General features: G+C 47.9%; 1 protein-coding gene across 2 annotated transcripts in view; it reads right to left on the bottom strand.

Moving 5' to 3' along the window:
- Nucleotides 1-20,361, bottom strand: part of LOC126540253 (probable thiopurine S-methyltransferase) — a 63,830-nt gene extending 43,469 nt beyond the window's left edge. For both annotated transcript variants that reach the window (XM_055075917.1, XM_050187051.3), the window contains exons 1-2: nt 19,876-20,361; nt 12,001-12,093 (exon numbers count right to left, since the gene is read on the bottom strand). In XM_055075917.1, the coding sequence (XP_054931892.1) occupies nt 12,001-12,093; nt 19,876-19,973 (191 nt within the window). In that variant the 5' untranslated portion in view covers nt 19,974-20,361. The remainder of the gene's footprint in view (nt 1-12,000; nt 12,094-19,875) is intronic.
- Between the last annotated feature and the right edge of the window lie 624 nt (nt 20,362-20,985).

Raw genomic sequence — 20,985 nt, forward strand, 5'->3', positions numbered from 1 at the left:
CGGTTCCCAGCCCACATGGGGCCTCGGGTCTGCACCGTCGTTCCCAACGCCAACGAGCTGGCCCACGCCCGCGGGCGCGCGAACTCACCCACCGTGCCGGGCAAACGCCGCTCGCAGGCGCGGGTGCGGACGCGGGGCCCCACAAGGACTTGCTCCACGCGTTCAATGAGATTACAAAGAACTACCAGCTAGGCAGGAGGGTCGATCCACCGACCCACACCAAGCTCTCCAGACCTCAATCTTTGCTTAAATGATATTGCGCGACATAAAAGCAATGGATTACCAACTTGCCCGGAATGCTGCTCTCATTAACCTCAATCTTCCACCCTTCGCATGCTGCAGACCGGGTCCTATCCCAGCCTAGCCAGGGTCAGCAGGTACGCGGACTCGTTCGAGCCCGATTGTCCGGATTGCGGAATCCCGTCTGCACTTTAGAACACATGCTCTGGCGGTGTCCCTCGTTGCGGGACCACGATCATCTACCCACGGAAGAAGAGTGGGAGGATGCACTCAAGCGCTCCAACCTCGCCGCCCAGAGGGCTCGCGGCGTAGCGGTCAGGCACGGCCTGCCCGTCCCGACGTGGCAGCGGCCCGCGGCGGCTCCCTCCCGCGTAAGGGGGTTTCGGAATAGCTCCTTAGGACATTATTAAAGTTCACTGCCTGCCTGTCTGCTCTGCCAAAGAACCGAAAAATTTCGCTAATGTGGACGATGCAGGCTTGATTTGATCAACGCAAACTGCCAACTATCCTATCACGTATTCAGGTGTTATTCCTGCTACTATTACTCCTTTTGCTACTGCATCAACTAGTTAATACTACTTACTACTACTCTGCTGCTACTAATCATGTCATGAGACGCCAACAAACAGGGACACCAAGGAAAACATAGGGCAAATTACTTTTATTTACTAATTGAATTACAGAAATGGTAAATTAATGGAAATGAAAGTGGATGGCAAGACTACTTGCCGCAGGTGGGGAACGATCCCACGTCTTCGCATTACGTGCACAATACTCGCATGCATACTGCGAGGGTCTCCAGAAACGGCGACCGCGTCTGGCTGCAAATCAACGAAGCCAAGTGGACGCACCGTCGACGCTCCGCTCAGCCGGCTTGGCCAAAGCCACAGGTGGCTTTGGCTTGGCAGCAGGGCAGCAATTGTGCATTCTGCTGCTGGCATGGGCGCTGTGCTCCCGCATACTATGCAAGCACACTAGCGTTCCTGCTGAGCTGCTGCGCGTATGCAGTGGTCTGAGCGGAACCAGCCGAAAACGTCAAGCTAACGTTACTCACAACATCGGAGTACGCTCAAGTTTCGCGTTTAAGAGTGAAACGCGACCGCATACGCAAATCCCCGACTGCTGCTCACGCTTCCCGGCGACTGTAGCCTTATGTAACCGCAATATTTACCGCGAAACGTTGTCAGCGAACGCTTTGCACGAAGGCTAGCAATCTGCTAGAAACGCGGCCTCCTGCATGGACCGATCCCGGAGGCAGTGCACAGCCACGCAAGTAAAATTACGTCATTTTCAGGTGTCTGTTACTGTTTCGCACTTTTAATATCTAAGTCCGAGAAGATTTCACTAGTGGTGTAAGGCTTGTTAAGAACGGCGGGATCGAATCCCGGCCACGGCGGCCGCATTTCGATGGGGGCGAAATGCGAAAACACCCGTGTACTTAGATTTAGGTGCACGTTAAAGAACCCCAGGTGGTCGAAATTTCCGCAGTCCTCCACTACGGCGTGCCTCATAATCAGAAAGTGGTTTTGGCACGTAAAACCCCATAATTTTTTTCGTTAAGAACGGCCAGCTGCAGTGCAAGTTTTGCCAACCAGTTGCGACTGTGGAAGCAACATCTCGGGAGCATCGCCGCCAACCTCTAGCCACGGCGTGGCGAAGTCGACTTTGTGTCGATATCAATACGCGCATCCTCCACTCTCCGTCGGTTGAGCTAGGAGCCGTTGTGACGGAATGAGTTCGGCGGGCCAACTATTGTTACCAAACTCCCCAACGCGGACCTGCTCTGCTACGGGTGCGCGAGTTGCCGCGGGAACGCCGTTTTGCGCTCCTTCCCACGCCCCGACGAATACGCAAGACAACGCGCTGCCCGGAACGGCTCCGAGTTCTATGAAATTCGCATGGTGTCGGTTTCGCACCGTAAACACGTGTGTGTGTGCATGTGTGTGTGTAAACCGTTCTGCGGAGAGGCGGCTAGTTTGCGATGACTAAACGAACGTTCGCATCACCTTGTATCGCGGGAGGACCGAGTGTTTAAAAACTGCTGTTGTGCGGATGCTCGACACACTTCTCTTAAGCAGTCATGTTGGACTGAGACTCTCTTTCAAGCAGTCATGTTAGACTGATGTACTTTCTCATAAAGTCATGTTAGACTGATATAAATACTGTAAATAAACCCATATTCCTCGTTATCGATGAGAAGCAGTGCTTCCCTTCATCAACGTCCTCGGCGTGGATAAGTTGGACGACGGCATGGGCCAGCTACCTTCGAATTCATGCCGGACTCCAAACTTGACAACGGATCACGAGCGATGGGATTGAGCCCCCAATCCTGACAGGCTGCAGTCAACAGCGGAGCTTGTGATCACCTAGCTTTTACGTGGCTTGACTAAGTTGTTTGTAAGTTTTGCGAGGTTATGCTAGGTTTTGCTAAGTTGTCTCGATGGGCTTGACGCTGGAAGTTTTCGAGCAGTCGCTGGCCGGGATCGCTTTCTCGGCGACGTCGAGCATTCAGACGCCAACTCTCGCATTCCCTGGACTGAAACTCGGGATCCTCGACTCGGCGTCGCCTCTTCACAGCAGCAGCTTCGGCGCGGTGTTCCGGATCATCTCGGTGGCGACGCGTCACTTCTCGCTTGGGAGTACGGCGCTCTTCCTGATAAGCCGCTTATTCTTCAGGCGTCCGGACTTTCTTCGGTCTTCCCATGGCAACAGCACGTACGCAAGGAGTAGTGGACTGAGAGGTGTGACGCCGCGCCGGCTGTGCCGAGGCCTGTGACGTCACGACTCCGCCCTCACACGTGGGGTGCGAGGATGTTACGTGGCTCGATGCTCTTGTAGGTGGTTGCTGGCAGCGCGAGTTGGTGCACAGCTGGGCTGAGTTTTCTGATAAGGCTCTAAGGCGGAACCGAAAGCTTAAACAGCTCCGCTGTTAAAACAACACTGGGAGAACGACACAAAAAGAGCTGTCCTGAAGCGTGGTCACCGCGCGAAGCACGCAAAAGCAAAAACGAGGTGAAAAAATGGTGAAACAAAAAATTTACAATATAGACTGCTTGCGAAGTTTGGCTTGCATGGTGTAACACTCTGTGTAAATAACAAAGCTTACCTATTCGACCATCTTCACGGACTGTAAGGGGCAGTGATTTTTTTAAATTATTATTCACATTCAAGGCCGGCGCATATCCAATATCACATACCCAGTAAGCCCAGGTGGCGTCCATTGAAGGACCTCACGTACTTATTATGAAGTACCCAGTTATCAAAGAGACTGGATACAGACAAACACAAATGCTGCAAAGTGGGTGAAGTTCCCAAAGAATTCTAATCGCACCAAGAACAAAATGCGAATGAATGCATGTTTTTTTTTTCTATCGAATAAATCAATAAATCAGGATATATTACCTCCATAATTATAATCGGCCCTTATGTATCTCTCTCTAGAGCACACAGACCTGGTAATGTGAAGCACACGGTATTCTACGGTTTCGTTATTGCCGTGTAACGTTCGAGTTGTTCCTACATTTAAGCGTTGTACACATGGGAACTTGATTGACTAGCAAAAGGGCATTATATTAAGCGCTTGCGCACTTACAAATGCGCTGAATGCGTGCGCTAGAGTTTAAGATCGACTTTTATATGTAACAACCATCACCAAAATTCGTGCAGTGATTGCCAAAAAAAAAAAATCTCCCCCATTTCATCCTGTGAAAGTGGATGTGTAGCGAAACTGTGGCCGACGTTCGACAAGCACCACCACCCCCACAAGCGACGTACGCGTGCGGAAGTGCAGCATGAATGCTCATTCATCTAGGCCCTCCTGCAAGCGTAGGTTCCTTATTGAACTACTTGAATTTTTCCAATCGCATCAGAGAATTCATAAAGTACGACTTACACACAAGCTGCAGACATGGCAGCTTCGGATTGTCATTCGAATATCCGAGAAAACAGATTTCTCTTAAGCGGAAACTCCAAGACAAAGCCATTTTCCAGCTGCCGTTTGAGGTCTGCCTGAGTGGCCGCAGCCGCTAGGTGGAGGTACGGTGTTCCAACAGTGTTTGCCATAATGTCAATTACGGTCGCAGCACACGCTGATGGACAGATGCAACGGGCAGGGCGCCCACTCATCAAGGAAAGATACATTGTGTGCACGCGTACGTCATGCGTGCACGCACGTGTGCAGAAATGCAGCATGCATCTTTATTCTCCGAGGCCCTCCGCATAGCCCAAGCGCGTTCGTGAAATAATTGAATTTTTCAAAGACAATTTTATCAGAGAATTCGTAAAGTACGACTTACACACAAGCTGCTCACCTGATAGCTTCGGATTGTAATTCGAATATACAAGAATAACGGCATCGTTGTGTGCCTATATCATCTGATGACGTAATCTGGTGACGTCATCACGTGCAACGTAACGTCATGCGATGACGTCTTCATCAAGTGATGATTTCACCTGACGACGTGATACGATGCCTCTTGGAGAAGCAGCGCACTGTGCGTTTTCCATTTCTTTGCACTGTCCAGGGGTCGGCCCACATTGTTGTGTGAGCACCGCGCACGCAGACACAGTCTGGCACGCAGCTGCCACAGCCTGTTTGCAATGCGACGAATGAGTTGACAGGGATAGCAAGGAAGGAAGGGTCATGACAGCTGAGCTTCACGGCCGTGCGACCATGCCACTTTAAAGTGCACCTAGGGGCCAGTAGCGGAGGAGTTTTGCATGACGTGTTCCCATCGGAATGCCGTAGCCGCGATAGACAATCGAAATTAAATAAATATAAAAATTGCCTGACTAATCTTCTGGAACAAGCAAAGCGTAGTTATCATTCACTCATGTTTGAAGGTGTTAAAGTGGCTAAAGAGACGTGGAATAAACTAAACCTCATTCTGTCATTATGAAAGTTAATTCCACAGTTCAAGAAATCACTACCGGTGATCTAACACACAGACGTAAAGTGCTGGCCGAGAAAATCAGCAACCATCGCACTTTATTAACAGACAGCGTCAAACGCATAGCTGCGCTGCTTTGCATGACCGTGCCCATTGTTCCCCTGGTTTTTCTTTCTCCCGCTGAAGAATATCAAGTTATGTATGCTTTCAAAAAAAAAACTTTAAAAGAAGTCAATCAGAAGATAGCGATGGTTTGAAGATGCAACCAGTTTGTTTGGTTATTGATTTATTGGTCCTACGTTTAACATACACTACAATTTAATTTTAAGCATCGTTTCACTCCCGCAACGTATGCAGCGTGCAAATGATAGAGTGCTGTTCAGAGGGGCGGGGAACAAAAATTATCTTACTAATTATAGGCTAATATCCGTATGACCGCTCTTCTCAAAGTCAATAGAACAAAATAGCCTTTGTCCGATTACCGAACTTTTTTTGAACACCTACTCAGTAACATCTCCGGCTCAGTATGGTTCCAGGTCTGGGCCGTCCACAAAAACTTCGTTGCTACGGCAAAACAAAATTATATTAGCCAACATAGAAGACAGGAGAGTTACTCTAGGTCCATTTTTTTCCTTTACAAAAGCATTCAACCGGTTTAATTCCCAAACTCTCTTACAAAAATTACCCTATGATGCCCTTCGAGGCATTGCGTTGGATTTAATTACGAGTTATCGGAACTATAAGCAACAAGGTGCAACCGTAAACACAGAAAAATCCTCTTTGCAAGACGTACGCACAGTGTACCCCAGACAGCATATTGGGGCCCTTACATTTACTATTGACACAAAGATGTGCGGCTCCCGCACCGCAGCACGGCGCGCGCAAAGCTAGAGCGCTGCACGCTCTTGTTCGAGCCCGCCATTAAAGAGAAGCGGCTATATTGCAAGACTCCGTCTCCAATCTACGTAATATTTTTCTGGTGGAGGTGCGGGGTACATGCTACCATTCCCAGATCGAACACCGTCTACAAGCCCAGTACGAAGTTTGGTCGAGCTGATTCCTGTGCACGTACGGACAAGCCGCCGACTTCAAGGACTGCCGGCTGAGCAGGCGCCTCTACCCAATAAAGTCAGAAGGATGAGTACATCGGTTCCATCTTCTTCCTCGACCGCCCCGACCGAGGTCGTCCTCAAGCAGCCACGAATCCACACGTCCTTCCATGGGGACAACTTCGATGATGTGGAGGACTGGCTCGATCACTTTGAGCGTGTCGCAGAATTCAACGGCTGGACTCCAGGCCGCAAGCTACGCGACGCCTACTTTGCCCTCGAGGACTATGCGCGGACATGGTTTGAGAACCGTGAGGCGGCCCTATCGACATGGGACGAATCCCGACGGCAGCTAATCGGCACATACGCCAGCCTCGACCGCAAGGAGCGAGCTGAATCTGCAATTCAGGCGAGAGTACAGAGGCCGAAGGAAAGCGTCGCAATGTTTGTCGAAGATATGTGCCGACTTTTCCGACGCGCGGATCCGTCCATGCCGGAAGAAAAGAGGCTCAGGAACTTGATGCGCAGTGTCAAGCAAGAGTTATTCGGTGTCCTAATAGGCAACCCTCCAAAGACCGTGGCAGAGTTTCTCGCGGAAGCCGTATCAATGGAAAAGGCACTGCAGCCGCGACCAAGGCAGTACGACCGCGAAGTGTCAACCCTATCGCGTGACTCTTTCGCTAAACCCCTGGACAATACCGACGCCTTGCGGGAGCTCATTAGGCTTATCATTCCAGAAGAGCTCCAAAAGCTTCAGTGGCTCCAGCATCGGTACAGCGACTCGTTCTCGCTGAGGTCGTCCGGGAGAAAATCAAGCAGGCATTCCAAGTCCCAGAGCGAAGCGAGACACCAAAGCACGAGGTACGGCGGCTGCAACCTCGCATGACGCATGCGGAAGCTGCGCGAAGTTCGTTGTCTACGATTTTTCGCGATGTGAGCGACGACCCGGACTTTCATGGTGTGCGCGCCGTTGAACAAGCAACTGGCGACTTCAGGCCTCGCCGTACGCCATTCATGGCTGAAACACGACCACCCCACAAGAGCGACGTATGGCGCACCGCAGACCGGAGGCCCTTGTGTTTTCATTGCGGTGAAGCCGATCACCTCTACAGGGCGTGTCCTTACCGCCGAGCTGGGCTCCATGGATTTTCACTGAATGCGCCATGCCCGCGCAGTGGCGATGTCCCCTGCAGATTGAAGCGTACCTCGCGGACGCCAGGACCTCGTTTGGCCCACGATTCCGTGAACCCCGGTCACCGTCACCCGCCCGAAACGCCGAGAGCAACGAGGCGTCGCTCACCCAGCCCAGCCTCCCGGGAAAGCTGAGTCCAGCGACCTGCGGAGGTGAGGTCGCTGACGTTGCGAACGCTGAAGATTCTCCACTACGATGACCGCGATATGACGTAATTGAGACGCAGAGAAAGCAGTGTAGTTCCGGGTCAGTATCCTGCGACGTACCAGTTACCATAGATGACCACGAAGTCACGGCGTTAATCGACACGGGTGCGGATACGTTTGTTATCAGCCAGAATCTCGCGCGTATACTGAACAAAGTTTCGACGCAATGGACCGGAACTCCGATTCGTACTTCAGGAGGGCATCTCATAACTACAATCGGCCGGTGCACGGCACGAGTCAACATTCGGGGCTTCACGTACACCAGCGACTTCGTCATTCTTCCTGAATGTTCATAGGACTCGGCATGGATTTCCTTCAGGCGAACGGTGCCATCATCGACCTGCAAGAGTCTAGAGTCAGCTTCGCTACTACGCAAGCCATAGCGAACACTAATGACAACGACCGTGACATCGCGCTTCGCGTAGCTGGCGATCACGTCACGTTGCCACCCAAGAGCAGCGTGCTTACCCTTGTCCGATCTGACATGGAGGAAAACGCCGAAGGAATTGCTGAGGCAAACATGCCCCTGCTTCTTGAGCACCACATTTGTATAGCCAGAGGGCTTCTTCAGGTGCGAAACAAATGTTCAGTCGTTTTGCTAACAAACTTTAGCAACGAGTATCGGCATGTACCGCGAGGAATGACAATCGCATTTCTTCGCGAAATCACTGATGTTACTAGCATTGCCACATTGGAAACCGCATCGTCTCCGCAATCTGAGTTACCCAGCCTAAAAGAACGGTTTCACGTTAACGCCGCTCTGCCAGACCATCAGAAAGACCGTCTACTGAGTCTCATGAATGAATTTGCGGACTGTTTTTCAACGTCATCCAAACTGCGGCGCACGTCCATCACAAAGCACCGCATTATTACGGACGAGTCCGCACGTCCTGTTCGTCAGCATCCCTATAGAGTGTCTCCAGTGGAAGGGGAGGCGATCAAGCATCAGATGAAAGAGATGCTCCAAGACGACGTGATCCAGCCGTCCACCAGCCCGTGGGCCTCCCCTGTAGTGTTAGTCAAAGAAAGACAACACACTACGCTTCTGTGTAGATTACAGAAAGTTGACCAGTGTCACCAAGCACGATGTTTATTCATTGCCACGCATCGATGACGCATTAGATCGTCTACAGCATGCCAAGTTTTTTTCTTCGTTGGATCTTAAATCAGGGTATTGACAAATCGAAGTTGATGAACAGGATCGTGAAAAAACTGCGTTTGTGACACCTGACGGACTTTATGAGTTCAAAGATTTCCCCTTCGGTCTCTGTTCTTACCTGCCACCGTTCAGCGGATGATGGATACCGTACTTGCTGAACTCAAATGGCAAACCTGCCTCGTATACTTGGACGACGTCGTAGTTGTACTGGAGCACGTTTGAAGAACATCTCGCACGACTCGAGAGTGTCCTCGCTGCGATTCATACTGCCGGCCTCACCATCAAGCCTGAGAAATGCTACTTCGGGTTCCAAGAGCTCCAATTTCTTGGCCATGTCGTTGGTCCTCAAGGCCTCGGACCAGACCCCGACAAGTTAGCTGCCGTCGCCGAGTTTTCACCACCCAGAAACAAGAAGGCTGTCCAACGCTTCCTTGGTTTGTGCGCATATTATAGGCGCTTCGTCGAGGGATTCTCGAGAATTACTGAGCCTCTGACACGGCTTACACGCGATGATGCGCCTTTCATTTGGGCGGACGAGCAGCAGCAGTCGTTCAATGAATAGCGCAAGCCTTTACAAGAGGCCCCAATACTTGCTCATTTCGACGAAGACGCTGACACTGAAATATATACTGACGCCAGCAATGCGGGTCTCGTCCCAGTTCTTGTGCCGTGGCAAGCTGGTGTGCAACGCCCCATTGCTTATGCCAGCCGCAGTCTCACGAAGGCTGAGAAAAACTACTCAACCACTGAAAAAGAATGTTTAGGGGTTGTGTGGGCAATTGGTAAATTCCGACCCTACTTGTACGGTCGACCCCTTAAGGCTGTCAGCGTTCACCACGCCCTGTGCTGGCTTGCCAACCTCGAGGATTCTTCAGGCAGACTAGCCCGTTGGAACCTGCGCTTACAAGAGTACGATATAACAGTTGTCTACCGATCTAGATGGAAGCACAGTGACGCTGACTGTTTGTCACGCGCACCGCTCCCTACGACGTCATCGGTCCCGGACCATGACCTGCCATTTGTCGGCGTTATCGACACCATAAAGTTGGCTGAGCACCAGCGCGCTGACGCTGAGCTGCTGCCTCTGATCGAGCACCTCCAAGGAGCTGAAGGTGTTTTACCCCGCTCGCTCGTGCACGGCTTATCATCATACTACTTGCACAACAACGTCCTTAACAGGAAAAACTGCAGAAGCGGTCCCAATACGTACCTCGTTGTCGTACCGTCGCGCTATGCCAAGACGTTCGCAAGCCTGCCATGATGAACCATGCGCGGGACACCTGGGATTCGCTAAGACATTGGCAAGGATGCGACACAAGTGTTACAGGCCCCTGCTTTATTCTTCTGTGCAACGGTACGAGAAGACCTGCCGCGATTGTCAGCGCCGCAAGAAACCACCAGTTAAACCAGCTAGCTTTCTCCATCCTGTGGACCCTCCTCAAGCACCGTTCCAACAAATAGGAATGGATATACTTGGGCCATTCCCAGTGACCTCTTCGCGCAACAGATGGATAGTCGTCGCTACCGACTACTTGACCCGGTACGCCGAAACCGACGCTACTCCGCAAGCAAACTCGTATGAAGTGGCCAAGTTCTTTGCGCGCCACATCGTCCTACGACATGGTGCACCATCTGTTCTCATCACCGACTACGGTAGAGCATTTACAGCGGAACTTATGCAGGACGTTCTCCAGCTGACGCATAGCTCTCACCGCAAGAGCACTGCGTATCACCCTCAAACCAATGGATTAAAGGGACGTCTGAACAGAACGCTGGCTGATATGCTCTCCATGTATGTCGACGTAGAGCACAAGACGTGGGACGAGATCTTACCCTATGTGACTTTCCCGTATAACACTGCTGTACAGGAGACTACGCAGTTTACGCCGTTCGAACTTGTACACGGGCGTCACGTCACGTCCACACTTGACGCCATGCTAGCTCTGGCTGATGATAGCCTGACCAGCGAACACTTGGAAGAGTTCGTACAAAGAGCCGAACAGGCACGCCAGCTTGCTCGGCATCGTATCCGGAGCCAACAGCATGCCGACACCCTTCGATACAACCAGGGTCGACGCGACGTCCATTACAATACCGGCGCCTGCGTGTGGGTCTGGACGCCGGTCCGTCGCCGTGGACTCTCGGGAAAGTTGATCCGCCGGTATTTTGGTCCCTACAAAGTTACACACCGCCTCAGTGACGTGACCTCCGAAGTCATCCCCTGCAATTCTGACCCCGGTTCACTCCGTCGTCGTCTTAAGCATAACTTGGGCGTATCTAGGATGTGCTAGTCATTCCTCTCAGTTACTTGGAAATTGATAATTTATAAAGCACATTTCGGTTCACACTTAGGGCGTAGGCTGTTGTTGTGGTCAAATATAATGCTCACACTTCCCAATTCCTTAACAAATGTAACCTTTACGTTTTGGTAGTATGTGCGATTATTCTTTGATAACTGCTCATAAAACTGAAATTAAGAAGGAGATGGAAACCTTATCATTGTAGCATGTCTAGAGCGAACCGCATTGTCCCGATCCACTAGACACTATGAGCACTGGAACATTCCCTTATGCCGAACAAACTCCGCTTTCCAAATGTTAATATTTACACTTCAACGCACTTAATTAAGTTAAAACTAGATCAGGGCGATTGCGCCTTCTTGCGCGAGATGACGGATTTGTTATGTTTTATTTTTATGTTATTGTTGTAAATACATTATTCTGTATTACCTGATACAAGCAAAACGTTCTATCGTACATTTTGCATTTCTTGCATCCTTTCGTAGCTTGTTTTCAAAAATGCAATGGATAATTTTACATCACCATGCGTTTATTTATTTATTTATTTATTTATTTATTTATACATTTATTGATTTGTTGATTTATTCCTGCTTTGAATATTGGACCCGCTTTGCTTGTTCGTGCCTTCTATGCTGTGCAACTTTCGTACATATATTTCGTACCATGCACACTATTCTAACATGTATTAAATTTTCAATGGTGACACTTGGCCGCCTTGTTTCGCTGGGCCACGAAGCTGCCTCTAAAACCACAGCTGTTTCTAGCCTTCCACGCCACAATTCTTTTTTCTACGTATATATGTCAGAGGAATGTAATATGATTGCGGTAAAAATAAACTAAAAATTAAATCCTTTGCCCTACACTCGTCAGCCGGATGCCATGGCCATTGAACCGCCGCTAGTAACCAGCAAAACAGTGCTGTCGAACAAAGCGCAACCTTGTCAGAATCAAAGTGACTTCCTCACCACTTGAGTTCGCTGGCGTTTCCGCACATGGGGAGGAACACGGTTCCCTCACGCTTGCCATCTAGGACTGCTGATGCGTTGTCCCGAAGGAGACTGTTGTGGGGAAAAAAAGAGGGAAGGGCGCAGTCACTGGGACGCTAAGTCAGCGAAGTCTTAACACTGCAACAACTTTCATGACATCATTAAACTCTACCAAGAACCGATACTACTGTAGGGCAGTTTCGAATACGGTTCGAATTTCTGACAAAGCAAAGCAAAACTATAGAGCTCTATTTAGGTTTGCACAACGGCTAAAGCCAAATCAGAATATTTAAGAAAACCCTCATCGACCATTCGCAGACATTTGCACGAACAGCTATTCTAAATAAAAAATATTCTAAATTCTAAAATTTTCTACATTGAAAACAGGAAGCTATTGGCATCCACATGCTCGATGGACACTTAGCGTATCTTTTCAAATAAGCCGTCAAAGGTAGCTTTACGTCTTCTTGTTCATCGTTACTACCACGAATGCATCTTATCGCTCATGATTTTTTTCATTGCATCGCTTTTCTTATGGCCACTTTTATTATTTTTTGGCGTGTGCGTGTTTCCTCTGTATCATACAGAGCTGCAACGCTGTGGAGGCCAGCAAGACGTCTTGCACTAGCGACGTTTGTATCAAGGAACAGTTCGGTGTTTTTACCACGGCATACGTGGATTGTTCTTTCTCGAAGCGAAGCTATCTTTGCCTCCTCTCGCGACTTTCCGGGCGCCGTTGCTGTGGTCTTGCCTACGCACGCCATCGGGTTTCTTGCAACACCACCAGATGGCGCTCGCCTCCGCGCATTCCAGCTGGTGCTTTATAGAGTTTTTGCGCATGGCACGTGCTGTGCACGCTTTCCTATGCGACAACAATACAGGTGCCGGACTGGGGAGGTCGCGCGCTGGGCTGCGATAGTGTAAACATTACAATCATCCACAGTCTGAAGAGAGCGCTTGAAGCTGTCGTCTCAACAGCGTGCTTGTCGCGCATGCACAAGGACCATGTAGACACGCGTCATCAAAATGGCTCCGAAGCGTTCAATCCGCCTCGAGGACACCCAGGCCGGAAAGAAACGTCGCGCGGAGCAGGACCGTCTTCGCTACGCAGAGAAACGCGGTGCGTACACCAATGCACAGCGTTGCATTGCGCAACAATGCATACATACAATTATAATAAATAATTGAATTACGTACATCACGATAATCAAATCAAAGTTTAACAGTTCCGCGATGTACCATGAGAGGCAATGATAATGCTCAACCCTCTCAAAGATTAGGAACAATGACGCACAACAACGTGTCAAGCAAACACGTCTCCCTGTGTCCCTGTGTTTTCTGCGGACTACGTAGATAATTAGCGGTGGGGCTAGCAAGTTGACGTTTAACATCAACTCACCACTTTCGTATTGGACTAAACGCTATAGAAATTGCACATTCGCCGCGAACATCGATGCTAATTATCATCAATCAAAGCAAACAGCAAGAAAAGCTTCGCTTAAATCGATTCCCAATGTGCATGGGATCCGCATAATTTTCTTTATTACAGAATTCTTGCGTACCTTCTACAGGCGTTGCACAAGAAGCATAAAACGCCGTGTGTGTGCGCGCGTGTGTGCGTCTGTCTGTGTGCGTACGTGCGTATACCCCTAAATTACACAGCCTTGTGATAGTCCTTACAGAAAGAACACTCAAAATTTTGCGTTAACGTTACAGTTACTTAGCATATAGTTATTCTGAAAGGTTGCACAACAGCGAAGCGAAGAACATTGATGCGAGAACAGCGCACATGTCTTTTTTGCTACCTGATATACTGACTGACGTCATGGCCAGCAAAAAATTCTGCGATATTTTGCAGTCCTACCAACCCATGCAGCGTACTGCCATCTTTCTCCATTGGCGTTCCTGTTGCAGCACTGTGAACCAGGGGCCGAATTCGCACAGCTTTTCATTCGTGAGTACTCTTTAGAATTTTCGGACCATTTCCCCTAATATAGCATCAAAATTTAGTTAATGTGTGCGTGCGTGCGTGCGTGCGCGCGCGCCTTGTTTATTATACATACCGGAGAGCGATATTACTGACCATAAGTTCTAGGAAAAAGCTATATTTATATGCAGCTTGGTTATGAACCCCGAACTTGGCTACTGCCATTTAAACTTTACCACAACAACACCACAGTGCACTGGTCAATTTTCAGCTATGCACCTTGTGCACCCAAGAAAATGAGGCTATGTTTTTGTTTTTTGTTTCTTTGAGTGGTCCGTGCGCTTTTGCGCACGATAGTGCAATTTTAGAAGCGTCCTTCTTGATAATCCCTGGCCTTGGGTAGTATCAACACTTCACGCTCACACAGTTACCTAACAATGGTATAACGATTTTATCTCTCAGGGAGGTCATACTTGCCGTCCATTGTTCTACAAATACTGCTCTTAGCCAGGCGGCGTCAGTCTTCGTTGTTTGCTGTGCCAGCTTATCGAGCTCCTATATAGTTGGGCTTCAGAAGGCTGTCGGGCAATGCACTGCTTTAAGTTGTGCCAATAAACCTTCTGAACTTGAATTTAGTCAACGTGCTACAGCTGCAGGTGCTGTCGTTTTTGTTTTGTTTTTCGAACAGGTTGCTTCGTGACATGAGCAAGTATTCAAGTGAAAGTTGTTTACATGCGGTGAAAATGTCTGAGTCTGCCTTCAGCTGGGATATGGCCACAGCAGTGGTCAGCAACTCGGTGAATACATACACCGAGAATTGTCCTGACGATAACGGCGCCGTGAACTTGGAGGCAGGGTCTCCCACGGCGCTTCGCCTCCAGCTGTGCAATGCGTTTGCGAACCTTTCCAGTCTCAGAGTCTGCTTGGCGCGCATAACCCACGGGGCAAATTTCCAAGCGCGAAAGGTGCGGGTAGCTTAGATCCAGTTGAGCTCACGAGTGCACGTTGCCACAGGAACATAAATTATATATAGGGTAGCGCTGGCCTAGCTTTTCTTCTTGGCTTAGCCCAGTGGTGAGGCTGAAGCACAGTATGACGAGATAGGCTGGTGATGACGAAACAATAATGACGACGGCTTGACGCTGAAGACGACGGTCGTTGTCGTCGAACGAAATCGCTGAACGGACGAACGACGCCAACAAACACACTTCTAAGTTGATTAACTTGTCGCAGTACAAATGTGAGCCTATCGTCACAAGCCCTGTCTCCACGCTTCTACTTCTACTGTTTACCTCTCCCTGCAGCTCAGTCTTGAGCAGAAACCCTTATTTAGTTTTTACATCGAGAGGCAAGCTTCACCAAAATGCCTGGCATTAGGGTAAGTATGGTTATGGCACGCAGATGGGTACGCGAAGCATACCGAATACTCAAAAAATAAAAGGCTTGTTTGGGCAAACATCTGCATCGCAAGACGGAACAAGCAGTTTCGGGCCGTCGAGACCGACCATAGTTCGATCGGCGATCACCAATTCACCGGTCGCCCGCTCAAAATTGATCAGCGATCATACTCAGAATGTGTCGCGTGTAATCCGCTGAGTCTTGTCTCGTAACATAAAGTAGATCAAAATAAGCACAATCACATGGAAGAGTACGAAGGACAAGTGCTAATCCTGCAGCTGTATTAACCTGGCCTTAGTCTTAAGTCCCAGGGATTAACACCGACACCGGTGCTAGCATATGGCGGAGAAACTTGGATGTTAACAAAGGAGCTTGAGAACGTAAGGCTCGCTCTCCCAACCCCGACAAATAGTAGTCAAGAAAACGGAAGACAGCGGTGTGGATCGGACAGGAAATAAGGGTAGCCGATATTCTCACCGACTTTAAGAGGGAAAAATAGACCTGGACAGACCTCCTAATGCTATGGTGCTATGGCTGATGTACAGAATGGGTGTTGCGGAAAGGGTGCCACGGGAAAGACAGTGCCATCGCGCACTGAGGAGAATTAAGCGGTGTGATGAAATCAGAAGCTTTGCAGGCATCAAGTGGAATCAGCTGACTGAAGACAGAAGTAATTGGCGATCGCTAGGAGAGTTCTTCACTCTGCAATAGACCTAAATAGGCTGCTGCTGCTACTGCTGCTCATAATGATGATTCTTAGAAGAAAGCATTAGTTACGAAGCTCATATATCTAAATACATGGAAACGGGGAAATCGTTCTTCTCGGCAACCACTACGTAGATTTTGGTGAGCTTTCTTGTATTTAAAAGGAAAAGTTGAAATGGAGTAACTGTAGAAGTGGATTTTTATAATAAGCCGTTAATGTTCCTTAAAAGGCTGTTGAAATTTGTAAAATTTAAGAAAAGAGCATTTATCAAGTTTAATTATATAACTCCACATTAAAAAAAGATGTCATAATTATGAAACCTGTACCTAATAATAAACGTAATGTGGACAGGATTGTTGCAATAGACACCGCTCAAAAATATGCCCCTAGCTTGTGAGTAGGACTTTTGCAAAACCTTCATAAGCATTGAACAATTTCACGTAAGCTATGCACTTATATACTAAATCTGTCCGATAGAGATGCTCTAACAGATGCAGCTCACAGAACTGCGACATCTGTTGTTGGTGCAGAGTTACAGATAGATAGAGATAGAGAGAGTTCTATATCGCCTATATTGTACATTTCCCTTTTTAATGTCTAGGTTCTAAATAAAATGTTCTGCTTTCTAGTGCAGCTAGAATTTAACGTTATCTTTCAAATGCAACAAAACTGATTCGAATCTGTCCAAGGTCTTTATTTAATAAAAACCGACAGATCCCCCACCCTGTGGGAATTGAGGTTATGCGGAGTGCGGGGAGCTTACCAAGCTTTCGAAATGACCATGAGAGCACCAAGACGTAGGCGGCTGTTTCATGACCTACATGGCACGCATGTCATGACATTCATGTCACGGCTTTCATGTTATGACCTATCATTTATGTTCGTCATATACCCTTGTCATACTACGCCAGTTTTGGTACATACCAACTTAAGGAAACGACCACGAGAGCACCAAGACGTACGCGGCTGCTTCATGATCTACACGACACACGTGATGATATTCATGTCATAACCAATAGTGTATGTTCATCATAGACTCTTGCGATAGTATGCCAATTTCGGTACATACCAAGTTTACGAAACGACCATGAGAGCACCAAGACGTAGGCGGCTGTTTCATGACCTACATGACACGCATGTCAAGACATTCATGTCATAAGCGATTATTTGCGTTCGTCATGCACTCTTGTCAAACTATGCAAATTTCGGTACATAACACGTTAACGAAACGACCATAACAGCACCAAGACGTAGGCGGCTAGATAGATACTGTCAAAGCGGCAAATGTTCGCCAAGGAATACTTCGCATTTAAAAGCACTTCTGCGTTTTGTATTTGAATAGGAAAATCGGAGTTCGCCTCGAGCTAATGCTTCTTCATAACTCTTCTGGGAACTACTAACGCAATTATAGTGAACTATCGCTCTCTTTCTCCGAGCGCACCTACCGCAACTGACGCCTGATAACACATGTAACGCTCGGAGAAGAATACTTGCAAGCAAAACAAATCACACATGGGAATATCATCGCTGCTGCGCCCAATGCCACTTACTGCACTGTATACACAGCGTGGTATTCACATCGAGGTCTCAGTGAAAACAACTGCTTAGGACTTCAACCTGATGTGGGAAACACCTAACGTTTTCCACCTCTTCCTCTGCTCTTCTGAATGCATCGGGAGCTGTATCATTTTTACACGATCGTGTCGCTCGATCTGGCTCTAAGGAATAATGTCTTTAAGGAATAATGTCTCTAAGGAACAATAATAATGATCTGGCTCTCGAATAATGTCTTTTATCGCCGCGGTTATCTGCAATGCATTGAAACCCCTCGGCTGTGTATTCCAAGCAGACGACAGCGTCATGGAAGTGCTTCTCCCGCAGGTTTTCCATTCACGAGGGCGTTGACAGAAGTTCTATGTTTCTCAGAATTTTTTTACACTGCGCAAAATATAGCGACGAACTCCGTTTGGAACCACTTATCCTCAAGCTCCCAACCGTTTCCTGACATCCACGGTTTGGAAAACGTTTGGCTGATACATGGTACGTCGTCTTCGTTAGGCCCCTGGATTGTCAGTAAGTGATTGCTCCACGGTCGTGCGGACTCCTAGCACCGGCTCGTTAAATCAAATAACAATCAATATCTTCTTGTCTTGCTGATTTGTTCTTGAAAAAAAAAAACTTTCCTGCGTTACACCATAGCGCTTTAACAATTAAATAACATATTTGACAAGCTCCTTTTTAATTTTGAATTATATTTTCTTAGGTGAGATTTTGACTGTAACAGGCATTGGAAAGTTTTTTAGGTATCACTTTTTTACGGTTGGTCCAACACGCGAAACGCCCGTCCTATAGGAACAATTAAATGTCTCAATTATCTGTTATGACACGTGACTGTGAAATGCTAGCCTTTAACGTATCTTATTGAATTGAATTGTTTAATAATATGCCCAGAACAGCGCACAAGCCTTCTAATTTGGTTCGCAATGAATAAAAACAATGAGATCGGGAACAAAATACATGTAAATTACAGGAGTAATTCAGTACTATTTTGAAAACAGAGGCATCATATATGAAAATGCTGGCATTGTCATTGCCACAGAGTGCTAAAGAAACATTCCAATCCAATCTTGCTATGGGACTGCTATTAGAAATTTTATCAGCTCTAAACAGACGATTCCGCTGAAATCGCCTTTTCCGGAAAATAAAAATAAATAGCATGAGCAAAAGCGGACTTCCACTGTACCTGCCAATACATAAAATAAATTACTCATTTGCGAAAAAGCTACTATCCCAAATGTCAGTGAACATTGGTCTTTCTTTACAAATTACTTTTTTGTAGCAGCAGTCGCAAAGCGAGACTGCTGCACGCAATGGGACTGAATATTTTAGCGATAAAACCGTGCGAACCTTGTCAGAACAATTTATTAATCACCAGCGATGCCGTCACGCATTTCCACCAACCAAAATTGTGCTACAATCATGCACTCATCATTTCGCTCTCTCGGCACGCGTTGCCTCGCGACTCCTCTCGCATCGCCGCCTTTGACTGCACAAAGGTCTGATTGACGCGGCAAATGAACTATTTTGCCACTTCACAAATAATTTCGTCCCACACATTAGCTCGTACATAGATCCAGCTTGAACTCCGAAATCTTCGCGCTCAAACTCTTCATTTTCCTGGTCATAGCGATTTAAATTTTTTTCGACCTTTTACGTACCGTTTGTTTTTGGGCGACCCACAGTAATCTCTGAATTTTTTCTGCCTACGCTGACTTCCACTCTCTATATTGGCCCTATGAATTTGGTGTGATGTCTTCCACTTCTATGGAACGTATAACTTCGATTCAATCTGTCAGTTTTCATCGGGTTGTTTTTGTCCCTGTATGAGCTGTGCACGCGCTCTCAAATCAGTGTGATTTATTTCCCCTGTGAGTACGGGCGCTGAAAGTGAGACCGTCGTCCTGAATGTTTTTGCAGTGATCAGTTTCGAGCGCCGTTGTCCGAAGAATTACCACTCAGCAAGTAAAGCGACAATTCTGCGACAGTTTATCGAGAACTACCAACGAATACACGTTGACAAACTTGTGTTCTCAAGTGGCAGCCGACTTGCGTAATCGGCCACTCTCAGAAACTATTTCGTATCAAAAATGAAGATGATAATCGAGGAAACGCTTCAACGCAAAGTGGTGGCGCTGAGATAATTTGACTACGCGCTAACCGAAATACGCGGCGACTGCGTACGCTACTGCTTCACTGGATGCCCTTCGGGTGTCGCTTTTGCAACGAGAGACAAGCTACATACGAATGCTGGCTTCCCACTCACGCGTGGATACCGTGTCGGATCCAAGGCGAGTCTTTCGTGCTCCACCGTCGCGTCCAATAGTCGCGTAACGGCGCCTCAGCGTGCCCAGTGTCCGGCATGTCGCTGCGAAATATGCAACACCAAAACGTGTCGGTAACTAGTAGTCGGCCATCCGCGGAGTTTGGTTGCGCTGTCCACAAGCTTAATACACAACTACCATTACATTTGTTGCATCATCTGTTGTACGGTCATACTGGTAGCGGTATCATACACAGACAGCTAAATATTACTGTAGTTCCTACGCACATGCGAGCTCTACACACACAACAGGCATTGATAACATGAAAGTTCTCTTCCTTCCTCGGTTAAAAAAAAGCACACTTTCGCTGCTCGCGTGCTGTCGCTTAACACTCTACAAGTGTCGCTTCACCGCCTGTCACTTCTGCCGGTGCTAGTCTGCTCATCGCATAAAATTAGGTTACGTGCAAGCTATAAAACAACAACGCGCGCTAAGTTGCCAAAAAGTTTTGAAAAGTACCTGCTCCTATTCTGTAGGCCGCGTGCTAGAGACGAGCTGTGCGATGACTGTCGTTGTGTCCCTCCGTGAACGAGAACGCCATGTCTCCATGAAGCACTGGTCGACCTCGCCTCGCATTACAACCGTTTTTACGGCGCATCGTGCGGATATCTTGGCGAAGGCCGAACCAAGGTTCTCGACTCCTGACAACGAAGCGCTTTTTTCTTTGACGCACAAGGGCGCTTCTTATCGCTGGCTGCACAGAGATCACCAGCGCTTTTGTTGACCTCAAGTTTGCGCCTCTCTCTGGCGGCGCAAATTTCAGCACAACACTGGGCACAGATCGGGGCCTACCGCAATTACCGATTTAACTGCCGACTCTCATCTCGCGACAGCAGGGAGCAAAAGAACAAAAAAGAAAGAAAAAGAATACAAAGAGCAAAAAGCATAAAGAGCAAGAACGTTTTCGAGCACAAAGTCAAGATCACTTTCAATACGAAAACACGTGCGCGTATCAAAAAGAAAAGATTCTATAACTGTACATTACACAAAAAAAAATCGGACATAAATTAGTGGACAACGAGTGTACTTAAAAAAATATAGTTATGGCAGTA

This window comes from Dermacentor andersoni, chromosome 2 (genome assembly GCF_023375885.2).
Source record: "Dermacentor andersoni chromosome 2, qqDerAnde1_hic_scaffold, whole genome shotgun sequence".
Taxonomy (NCBI): domain Eukaryota; kingdom Metazoa; phylum Arthropoda; class Arachnida; order Ixodida; family Ixodidae; genus Dermacentor; species Dermacentor andersoni.